Consider the following 11,873-nt stretch of genomic DNA (forward strand, 5'->3'; position numbering starts at 1 on the left):
CATGGAGCCGCCGGCGGGCGCGGGGCTCTCGGCCGCCTGGCACACGCTCAGCACCGCCCTGGTGCCGCCCGCCGCCCTGGGGCTGGTGAGCGGGGGCGGCCGGGCCGGGCGGCGGGGGGGCTGCGGCGGCGCTGGGCCCGCGGGGCGGGCGGGAGGGCGGACCAGGGCCCGGGGGAGGGCGCGCCGCGCCCCGCTCGCCTCACGCCGCCGCCCGCCTCACGCCGCCGCCCGCGGGCCTCTGGGCCCGGTCGGGGCCGCCCGCCGTGGGCCCAGGGCAGGCCCGGCCCCCGCTCCGCCGCCCGCGGGGTGGCTGAGGAGGCCCCGGCCCGGCCGGTCCCCTCCGCTCATGGGTCCGTTTCTCGGTGCTGCCGCGGGGCAGGTGGGAGCTGCCGGGGCTGCGGGGGGGGAACGCCTGGAGCTGCCGGCCTGGGAGGAGAGGAGGGGGGACCTGGCTGTGCGGCGGCTTGTATTTGCTCGGGGGGTGTCAGGGAAAGGCCGTGGGGGTCCAGCCGTCCCCCTCTTCCCCCATCACACCGGCCAGGAAAGCGTACGTGCCAAAACGATGCGCTGCTTCTCCCGTCTGCGCTGCGGTCCTGCTCCCTGCTCGCTCCCCCAGGGAGCTAATGTCGGCCAAGGAAGGGTTTGCCCCAGAGCCTGGCTTTTCGGGGACCCGAGGGCGGCTCGTGGCCCCCCTGCCAGCGCACGTGTCCTGCAGCAGCCGCCAACGGAGACAGCAGTGGACGGTGTTTGGGTGTTAGGCCTGGGAGATGGGCACCTGCCTTCCAGCAGCGGGCTGAGACCCCGCTGGCTCTCCACGGAGGAATGGTATCCGCCTGGTGCTGTTTGACGGCAGAGTCCTTGTGCATTTGGACCCCACTCTTCGGGATGAGCGGTATCTTCTGCCCCAGATCCTCCTCGAGAAGTCTTTATGCACGCTTAACTTGGTACCCCTCCGCTTTTCAGGCAGCACCGAGGTCCGATGCTGTGGGGCCACTGAAGGATGCCGAGCTGCGGCCAGCCCTGGAGGTGCTGCGCTGTTACGACTTGCACTCGATCGTGGAGGAGTGGTTCATCGAGGTGCTGCAGACGGACCTTCAGGCAAATATAGCTCCTGAGTTCTGGAACTGCATCGGCCAGTATGAAAACACGGCTGAGGAGCCCCAGTGCTCCTCGCTCCTTCTGGACGCGTTTTGTCTTCTCAAGTGCCGCCTGGAGCCCTACCTGAACAGCCTGGAACTTCTGGAGAGGTGGACCAAAGCAGGCTTGCTCCTGGGGACAGGCGCTCAGATGCTGCAAGAAAAGGTCTACACCATGTTCAAAGCTATCCTTTTCTTCTCCACTACCAAGTCCTTCCAGGAAATGATCCAGCAGTTCTACAGCCGCACTTTCAGGATATACATGCGGCAATGGAAGAAAGGAGAAGATGGAACGAACGAGTGCGAGAGCAGCATGAGTGAGACCGAGCAGGAGAGCGATTCGGAGGAGGGCGGAGGAGAGAGCTCGCTGTGCGCAGGCTGCAGCAGCAAGAGAGACCAGTGCTGGTGCCCCAAAGCCATGGAGCAGTTTCAGCAGCTCAATGACATTCTGTATGTAGGTTACGGGGTGGTGGCTGTCACTCAGAACAAGCAGATGGGGAGCAAAATGGGAGGGGGAGCAGCAGCAGGTTTTCGTGCTATCTGAAAACGGGAGGAGTTACGCGTGAGGTCAGGCTGGATCATGGTACTGGCTAGAGAACTTGACACAGGGTTTCTCCAGCTGGTTGCCAACTGGTGATTGAACTAGAGCAGATTTTTAAACAGAAAGTTCCTCTCTCTGGATATGAGAATATCCTCCTCTTGCTCTAAGGCCTTCTGTCCGCAAAGAAGCAAACTTCTAAATGAAAAAGCTTTTGATGGCTAGAAAATAATGTTTCTAAGGAAGGTAGGATAGAAGTAGTGTCACGTGTTATACATATAGTGCATCTATGTGGCATTTAAACTTAGAATTATGCCTGCATCTGTGGACCATACAGGGTGGAGGGTGCCTTCAGGTAGTTAGATTTTCTTTATTTGCTTGTACATTTGCTTCCATACGCTCTGAATCGGGTCACTGTCTGTGTTTGTAGCCGCCGGTTGAATTTGCTGGAGAGAGTGAGTGCCGATGCTGTCACGACCATCTTGCACCGGATGATAGAGGAGAGGATGGAGCACCGATGCAGGGGGGAATACGAGCACTCCTTCCTGAATGAGTTCCAGGAGGTAAGGAAGGCGTGCGGGCAGCGAGGGCCCTTCCTCCGGGGATGTGCAGCTGCTCCTGTTACTGCTTTAGCAACTCAGGCTAAAAGCAGATTCCACCTGAAAACACCTGCTCCTGGGCTCTGACACCCACCGTCCCGGGCAGAAGAGGTGGTTAAAACTCCCCATTTTGATTTAACGCTAGAGGGGAAGGTTTGCTCTGACCTGTGCATAATGGACCATTATATTGCACCTGGTGATGTCTGTAGTAATGAGGGAATTTCTGTGGTTCTGTTTTACGAACTGCAAGAGCGTGTAGTGCCGCCTAGCCTGCAGAGAACCTCCCTCTGCGTAGGTGGGCCCCTAATTTGAATTTGTGTGGCTGTTTTCTTTCCAGTTTTTCAGCATCCCTTTAAAACAGGAAGCAAAGATGGGAGGTGATACTCTGGTATTGATCTCACCAGTGGACCACATAGAGAAATAAAATCCTTGCACCTATCCGCTTGTTTTCCTGCTACCTTAAACTGAGTTCGAGTTGGGCTGTTTACGCAGCGTGACCTTAAAATAAAATTCTTCTCCGGGTTATGGCTTTTCCAGGATACAGTCCTGGCTCTGCAGGCTCGCCCTGCACTCTTTGTTCCTTGATGCATGACCTTGCCTTTGCCTGTGTTGAAGAACAATGCGTGAAGTCGGGCTGCCATGCAAACCAGGCTGCTCTCTATGGTTGCCCTAGTTTCCTTGCTGTTTGCCACGCCGGCCGTTTTTGTTGTCTGCAAACATTGGCAGTCATTTTATATTTACTTCCCTTTAGTTGCTGTGCAACACTTTCTTTACTAGACCTAGCGTGAAATGCTTTTGGATGACCTGGAGATTTTTTTAAGGGCACCAGAGAAAAATGCAACTGCATTGCGCTTGTGGAGTCTGCAGAAGGTCTTGCAGAAGGTCTCCTTGCTCCCACCCCTTCAGAAAGGCCAGTGCGTTTGGCCGCAGAATATTGGAGCATGTTAGAACTAGGAAGAGATAAATTTAAGGAAAAAAGCAATAAGCCTGGCAAGCTAAAGGTAAAATAGGAGAAGTCTGACAAACAACTTGCTAAAAGTACAAGTGCTGACAGCAAACCCCCTTTTCAGACACTTCAGCAGCAGCCTGGAGCGTCAGTTGATAATCAGGCTATAGCAGGAGCACTCAGAGAAGATAAACTCATGGGGAAAAACGGGTTGGTTTGATAATAATTGTATTCCTTAAAATTGAGTTGCTTTGCATCAGTTCTAGCCCCTTCCTTTTGTCCTTTAGGAAAATTCTTTATCGGCTTTTCCACAGTTTTGCCCAGATCGATGCCCAGGTGTTCTGTAGTTCTCAGGTTCATCCTGCCTTGTAATTGGCAGAACTTGTGTATTTCTTCAGTGTTTCCTCAGTCGAGTAGATAATTAAAAATGAGCATCAGCAAACCAGACCTTGACTTAGCATTTTTGTTTCAGGCTGTCACAATCTGGTTATCAAAAAATATTTAGTAGCTATTAATACTCAAATACTGTCCCGGGAAGTACCAAGTATTTGCCGCCTTAAAGGGGAAATTTTAAAAAAAAAAGCATTTCTTTTGAATATCTGGATATTGTAGTTGAGTACCTTTTGAAATTTGACAATTACACATTTCTCTGTAGAAAACTAAATCTCAAATATAAAAAAATTAACCTCTGATGCGCCCTGTTCAGGTTTGTATTTTATTATTCGGTGACTAGGCTGGTATTTGAGGTCTTGGTTTCAAGTGCCTGCGTTTGGCTGGTTGTCTGTGAGTCCTTGGGATGGCTTGCTTGCTATTCATTGATTTCAGGAATCATAGAAATTCTCGGCCAAGGATGGTGTGATGGGCAATTTGCTCATATTCTCATAAAGAGCATAGTTCTGCAAGTATAGGATGGAATGGAATTCTGCAAGAAAAGGATAGTCTGCAAGTTTTTGAATATACCCTATTGTTTTTGGAGCCCAGCGCCTATGCACAGTCCTCAGTCACCCCTTATCTTCTCATACACATCTGCATAGTCCATATCCTGTTTCTTTAGTCAAAGTTCATACTCTTTCAGCTGGGCTTTCCCCGGTATAACCCAGGCCAGGGTGCATTTGGATTGCAGCTGGCGGTAGCGTGATCCTTGGCTAGCTGCTCATTTTTGCTTACTGTGGTAGCTGCCTGGTGATGGGGTAAGCGCAGGAGGTGGTTGTGCATCCAGCTGTGGTGTTCACCATCTCTGTACTCTCCCTCTCCTTGTGCAGTGGATTGAGAAAGTGATTGGCTGGCTCAGCAGGGTTTTTCTGCAAGATGGTCCCTTGGCACGCTCCTCTCCAGAAGCTAGCAGCACCCTGAAGCGCTGGCGGTGCCACGTCCAAAGGTTCTTCTACCGCATCTATGCCAGCATGCGCATCGAAGAGCTCTTCAGCATTATTCGAGGTAACGTGTGACCCATTCAGTGTTCATTAGCTCTTGGACTTGGCTTGGATGAATGGTAGATCTGTCTTCATCTCCTGATGTGCCACACTGTCTCTTCTTGCCTTCCCATGGAGCGTAGCACTGTTTCTAATCACTGCTTGGTTTGTAGATTTCCCAGAGTCGAAGCCTGCTGTGGAGGACCTCAAGTTCTGCCTGGAAAGGACTAATCAGAGGCAGCAGCTTCTCAGCTCCCTGAAAAGTGCTTTGGAAATGCGACTTCTGCATCCTGGTGGGTTTTACATCCCTGTGTATGTCATAACACTGTAAGGGGCCTGGGCATGAGTGGGGATCTACTGGGAGCCATCATCTGATTTCATGTTTGATGAGTGAGAGGCAACCAGGCTGTGCACATCGAATGCTCTCTGTGTTGGAGCGTGCATGGGCAGCAGTAGCTGATTATATCCCAGCCCCTTCTTGCCCTTTTTTTGCAGTATGGTGAGGAGCTGAGCTAGAAATTTAGCTTTGGTCCATGTGGGTAAAGGCTTCTCTGCTGTGTGTGGTCTGAGCACCTAATGCAAAATCTGGGCTCAGCCGGTTTATAGTAGTCTCTGAGTCTGTGTTCATGGTTGGAACTGGTTTCTCAGACATACGGATCCGATCTCTCTCTTTGGCTGGGGCAGTAGGGCAGCAAGCCCTTCGCCTGTGACTCCACAGATTGAACAGAGGGCTTGAAGCATCCAAGCTCCTTGCATCCAAGTCATCAGTCTGTGCTCTGGGACTCTGACTCCCTCTGCCCCTCTCCTGTAGGAGTCAACACATCCGACATCATCACTCTGTATATCTCAGCCATCAAGGCCTTGCGGGAGCTTGACCCCTCCATGGTTATCCTGGAGGTCGCCTGTGAGCCCATCAGGAAGTACCTGAGGTAAGAGGCTTGCGGGGCAGTCTTACGCATCCCCTTTCCCTCCTCTTCCCTTCACTTGCTCTGTTCCTCTCGCCTGTTGGCAGGACTCGGGAAGACACGGTGCGGCAGATTGTGGCCGGTCTCACAGGGGATGCTGAGGGCTCTGGTGATCTTGCAAATGAGCTCTCAAAAGCTGACCCAGTGACCCTGGAGAATGGCCAGGAGAGTGATGATGACATCTCAGAACCAGGGGACTGGGTTCCTGACCCAGTTGATGCAGATCCAGGTTAGATGCCAAGACAAGAAGTCCTGGTAGCCTGCTGTTCTCCCTGGCGGGCTGTAGTCTTGAGCAGCTCATCTGCTAGTCCTCTAGAGTGGAGCTGGGATGGGGCAGGTCTCTTAATCTCGCACTGTCGTCTGCTGGATTTCACTAGGAAAATCAAGTTCCAAGCGTCGGTCCTCAGACATCATCAGCCTGCTGGTGAGCATCTATGGCAGCAAGGACCTGTTTATCAATGAATACCGCACGCTTCTGGCTGACCGGCTGCTACATCAGTTCAACTACAGTGCCGAGAGGTGAGGTCCAAGTGCTCAACCCCAGGGCTTTCCATGGTAAAATCACCATGGATTTGGTGATTTCAGACTCTGTCCTATGAATGGCTGTTTCTGGAGCCAGGAATGTCTTTGGCCATTTCCTCTGCAGCTTTGGGTTTACATCTAGAATTTCATGCGCTCACCTCTTCTTGGGTTGCTTCCTGCTCGGTCATGCCCATGGCTTGCACTAATAGGGCAGCATGTAGGAAACTGGAGGCCCCAACACCTTCTTAGCTCCATTCCACATGTTCTGGTGGCCCTCGCAACCTGCACAGGCTGCTTAGGGTCAGCAGAAAGTGTCAAAGTAAGAAAAAGGGATGAAGCACCAGGAAACCTCAGTTGCAACCCAGCTGTGTCTCTTGATTCAACAATTGGAGTGGTTTTCCTCTCTGTGAAGTGCAGCTAGTGCGAGCCACGTCTGGGGTGGGCAGTCTCAGGCAAGTGGCTCGCCAAATGCTGAGGTTGCACTGTGTTGTCGAGGGGGATGGCTGGGTGCTGTGCTCGTCCAAATGAAAGGGGTGGGAAGGTCTTCAAAAAGCTGCTGGCCTACAGAGGAAGTGGCTGTTCCTCACTTAGATGCTACGAGGCATCCTGTTCAGATAACGTGCTTTGCAAGGCTTCCTAGGAGGAGCACCCTTGTGCCAGGGACTGCCTTTTCTGGCTGTGTTGCAAGGGGTGGAGGCCAAGCCAGGCTCGTCTGGCTGAAGGACCTGTGTTTGATCTGTTGTTTCTCATACTAGGGAGATCCGCAACGTGGAGCTGCTGAAGCTGCGGTTTGGTGAAGCTCAGATGCACTATTGTGAAGTCATGTTAAAAGTAACTTTTTTTAATTAAAATCCTGGGTGTTTGAGCTCACTCAGGAAAGGGAGGGACTTGAGGAGTGACCCAAAAAGGGTCTTTTAGGAAAGCAGGGTTCCCAAAATCCCAGTGAGGGGGCTGGTTTGTGACAAGCAGAAGTGCATTCAAAATCATGTGTGTTTTTTAAGCCCTGTGGGTTGGGTTATTGACTCTGGGGGATGGTTGCTCTGGTGCTGTTGTATCTCCTGCCCTTCCTGCAGTACAAGATTCTGGCATTGAAGAGCTGGGCTCTTCCAGCTCCTCGAGGGTTGGGACTCTGGAATTTAATTCACTTGGAGCACTGTGGCAAGAGCGCAGGTCTGGAGGGACTCCAGCATAGGCTAGTGTTGAGTTGTAAGCCCTTCCTCAACCTCCCCACAAATGTTTCTGAGTATGTAGCAGGCTTTCTGGTAGACACACGTGGTTATGTCCTTTCCAATGTCCCCATCATCATTTGGAGACAGTGCTAGTCACCTTGTTTGAGCTTCTCCTTTACTAAGGGTTAGCACTGACTTGGAAGAGAAGGAGCTGCCTTAGCTTCCTCTGCCTTTTCCAGGATATGGCTGACTCGCGACGCATTAATGCCAACATTCGTGATGAGGAAGAGAAGCTCCCAGAGGAGGAGAAGCCACCATTCAGCCTCGTTGCCGTTATCCTGTCGAGTGAGTTCTGGCCACCGCTGAAAGAGGAGAAGCTAGAGCTTCCAGAGGAGGTCAAGGAAGCCATGGAAGCCTATTCCAAGAAATATGAGAAATTAAAGGTGAGTCAACCTTAACCCTCCTTAAAAAAGGTGTATGCTGTTCAGACTTTGTTATATAGCACGGTTTTTGCAAAGTCCCCTTTAACATCCCTTATATTTTAGCTGCTAGTACACCCATGCTGTTACGGTGGAATCCCAAAGTCCTTCAGCTTTGAATCGGGGTTAGAAGCTGTGCTAGCTTAGCTATTGCCAAAAGAAGGGTTTTTCTCTTTATGGAGTGCCTGCGTCGTCATAGTGATTGCGGTTAGGGAAGAGAGTTTTCTAAAACATGCCAGTGTTTGTTAGTTAAATGGATACTGAGGTGGAAGTTCTTAGGCCAACAAGCTGAGACCAGATTTAAGATGCCTAAGTTCTATAGTAGTAAGAGTGACATTCTGTCCCTGTTGGGCCTCTCTTCTTCTGTATTCGGGCACTCTCCTCCCCTGTTTGTCCTCTTGAAAAGAAGCTCTTTTAACATGGTCTCATTTTAAGATTCACTGTTAGTCTGGAGTTAGGTGACTGGAGTTAGGTGAATGTTGCTTCCTCTTCTGTCTGTGGTCACTCCTGGGTTGTTTCATTCATTTCTGGAGGGTCCTGAACTCCGTGTTAGCTAGTTTAGGTGCAAGCGTTTTTGGTCGATTTGACTGTGGCTCAGACAACGCTGAATCCATGCCTTTATAACCAGCATGGAAAGATGGAAGAGAGGCATACAGAGCAAATATAAACAACTGTGCAGCATTTTTCTGTTCTCCAGGCACATCATCATGGCAGTTAGTCAGACAGAGAAGGCTGAGGTGCATCTTGCTCTGCACATATAGAATAGGTTGGAAGCAGGAGCATCTGTCTGGAAATCAAGGAGAGATCTAGGTCACCTCCAGAGCTGTGGTCTTGGCTTTCTCATCTTGCAGCTTCTTATCTAGTGGAGCGCAGAGCACACATCTGGAGCATGGATGATTTGGGTCTAGCTGTCATGCCAGTGTAGTGTCTGTGTGCACACGCAGACAGTTCTTTGCAGCCAGCCTGAACACAATCTGGTGTCTCATGCAGATGTTCCTCTTTGCCTGGCCACTGGTGCTCTGATTCCACTTCAGGCTTGGTTTTTTATATCCTTTCTTGAACTTGTTATTATTCACCAGGTGATACATGCTGTGGGGCTGGGAAGCTCATAGCTCTAGATTCTGTCTCTTCTCCTGCTGTAGTTACGTGCCAGATGTGGATGTCAGCTCATTTCTGTGCCTGCAAAAAATTAGATAGGAGAGGATGCAGGAGGGTGTGCAAGGAGGGAGCAGCCTCCTCGAGCATCCTCGACCTTCAAAGCCAGCAGTCCTCTTTTCACATTGGTATCAGAAGAGATTGTTTCTCTTCCAAGGAAATCCTCCCCCAGGTGAGTATTTATTTTCCAGTAGGAGTTTGTCCTGAGCGGTCCAGTTGGTCTTCCAGTGTTTCCTCAGCCTGTGCTTACCCTACCAGAGGGCTGAGTGACTGGCTTTCAGGCAGGAGAGGGGCATTGGTCTTAGGCAAGGGCTGAACAACAACTGGTGCTGGGGAGGATGTTTCCCATGAGGGGTTAGGGGACAGCTGGGCGGTGGCAGTGCTGGGCGACTCATGAGGAGGGGAGCAGCTTTCATATCTGGCAGAGGTGTATGGAGCGCAGCTGGCCCAGGTGGTAGAGGGGTGTTTGCAGTAATGCACCACTTAGTGGTTTCTGTTAGAAAAATCTGCTGTGAGCGGCTCCTTCTCCCTTTTCCAGGCCATGAGGACCCTGAACTGGAAGTACCACCTGGGCCTGGTGAGCTTGGACGTGGAGCTGGCAGATCGCACCCTCTCCCTGTCCGTCTCTCCTGTGCATGCCGCCATCATCCTCCACTTCCAGACCAAGAGTGAGTGCTGTGGCAGACTCAGCGTTACCACCCGTGTCTGTGTGCTTCCCATGGGTGGGTGGGAAGGCCGCGTTGCTTGGGTGGCTGTAGGCTCTGAGAGCTCTGGCAGCATGACCAAGACCTGGTTCATGGGCTCAGATCCACCACAGGGCTCAGCCAGGTCTCCAGCTCTCCTCAGAGACAGCACCCAGCAGGACCGCAGCTCAGCACCCAGTCTGCTTTCAGGCAGTCGCTGCACACAGCTGCTTGCGCCTGGCAGCGGAGGAGGGCAGGTGTCCTGTGCTTTTCTCTGATGTCCGTGGTCTCTGCAGGTACATGGACACTGACAGAGCTGAGTGAAGTGCTCAAGGTGCCCGTGACATCACTGAAGCGTAAGATGACGTTGTGGCTGCAGCAGGGAGTCCTGCGTGAAGAGCCTCAAGGCACCTTCACTGTGATTGAGGAGGAGCAGAAGGACCAGGTGGAGAAGGTCGTTCTGATAGACAGCGACGAGGAGGGGGACTCTGCCATGGCGTCGCAGGCTGACCAGAAAGAGGAAGAGCTGCAGGTACCCGTCCGTGTGTCTTGGCTGCTTGTGAAGCCAGCAGGATGATGCGAACAGCCCGTGCTTTTGGCTTTGGAGAATCTGATTAAGATGATGGATTCAATTTGCACTTTGGATTTGCGTTTTCCACTGCAAGTGGCTAAGTCCAGCATGAGGGTTTTTGAAGTTGGTATCTCTTGATTAATCCTCACTGGTGCAGGTGCTGGATTGCAGCCTTCCCTCCAGAAAAGTGCGTGGCTGCTGAGCCGGGCAACCATTTAGACATCTCTAAATGTGTTTTTTCAGTTCAAAAACAGAAAAAGTCTGAGACATGATTTCCTATTTGAAAATAGTCATAACTTACTTGGATTCACCCAGGCAATGCTTTTTGGCACTTAGACTGCCAAAAAAAGCTTACCCAGCACTAACAGCTGGACCTTTGCCTTGCCTGTGTTGTGGTTCCTGGACACTTCCAGTGCTTCTCCTACCCGTGTGTCATGTGTGTGCCTTGTGCCACTGTGCACCACAGAGGTGTCATACTGGTGTTTATCCACTGAGGGTCATGCACGTACTGCACGTCAAATCCTGCTTTCTAGCTGTGTGTCCCAACACCTGATGCTGTTCTTGGATATTTCCTGTTTAAAGACCACATGCTGATGGCTGAGAGCAGAACTTACTGCCAGCCACAGCCCTGCTCTGCTTTTGGGATATGGGATGCTAAAGCAACCCTTTTCTTCATGGTGTAGGTGTCAGTGTGGTTTACTGTTGCTTGCGTGTCCCCCTCTGCAGCTGTTCTGGACGTACATCCAGGCTATGCTGACCAACCTCGAGAGCTTGTCCTTGGAGAGGATTCACAGCATGCTGAAGATGTTTGTGATGACAGGCCCGGTGGTTACAGAAATCGATATACAAGAGCTGCAGGGTTTCCTCCAGAAAAAGGTCCGGGACCAGCAACTCATCTACTCCGGAGGTGTCTATCGCCTGCCCAAGAACTGCAACTAGGCTGCGGGCGTCCCTGCTAACCCTCTGTGTCACTTCTCCGTGCCTGTGCTCAGTTCTCTGCATGCTGCTGGGTAGTTCCTCTGCTTTGGGGGTTTGCTGTACCCTCTTCCCCAAACGGGTGTCCTTTTCCACATGGAGACAGCTCAGTAGCGGCCTGGGCCATGCACCCCACAACTTCTGGGACTGGACCTACTCCCCACATTGCTTTTCCTCCCATACGTGAGTGCCTGGGCCCACTTCACTGGTTAATAAAAAACAGCAGTCTCCTTTTTCAGATGGTACCAACTCTTTTCTTTCCTCTCAGCAGAGTGCTCTTGCCATCAGCCTTCCCACGCTGAAAGGGCAGGCAGGAAGCTCCCCAGTCTGCCGGGCACCGTCTCCCCTTTGTTGGGTCTCCATCTGTAGCCCCGAGAGGGTTTGGGAGGGCGGCGGTTGGCTCCAGTTGCTGTCTGGGTCTCTCTGTGTGGCTAAAGCAGCATCTTGCAGCTGGCTGTGATGAGCGAGACCCTACACAAAAGCAAGTGTTCGTGCTGTCTCCTTTGGCTTATGTGGGGGGAAGACTCCAGGGTCCGCTTACCCTTGTTTGGGACTTAAATTGCGTGGAATAATTTTATTGTGGGATGAAGATTGCTTTAGATGGATGAGATGTAGCAGTTCTTCAGGGCAAGCTGTTTAGTCCTGGAGGATAAGTGGATTACCCAGGCGCTGGTAGGATTGCTTTATTACGGCACAAATACACGTCTCCCTTCCCACGCCACG

General features: G+C 51.8%; 1 protein-coding gene across 1 annotated transcript; it reads left to right on the top strand.

Annotated features, from left to right (window-relative positions):
* Position 1: 1 nt before the first annotated feature.
* ANAPC2 (anaphase promoting complex subunit 2) lies at positions 2-11,378 on the top strand. The gene is made up of 13 exons (XM_059828811.1): positions 2-85; positions 964-1,586; positions 2,105-2,237; positions 4,482-4,656; positions 4,805-4,924; positions 5,443-5,560; positions 5,644-5,825; positions 5,974-6,115; positions 6,874-6,949; positions 7,527-7,730; positions 9,460-9,589; positions 9,901-10,136; positions 10,902-11,378. The coding sequence occupies exons 1-13, from the start codon at positions 2-4 to the stop codon at positions 11,112-11,114; spliced, it is 2,436 nt and encodes an 811-aa protein (XP_059684794.1). The 3' UTR covers positions 11,115-11,378.
* Positions 11,379-11,873: the final 495 nt, after the last annotated feature.

The sequence above is a fragment of the Gavia stellata genome, chromosome 24 (assembly GCF_030936135.1).
Source record: "Gavia stellata isolate bGavSte3 chromosome 24, bGavSte3.hap2, whole genome shotgun sequence".
In the NCBI taxonomy this organism is placed as follows: Eukaryota; Metazoa; Chordata; class Aves; order Gaviiformes; family Gaviidae; genus Gavia; species Gavia stellata.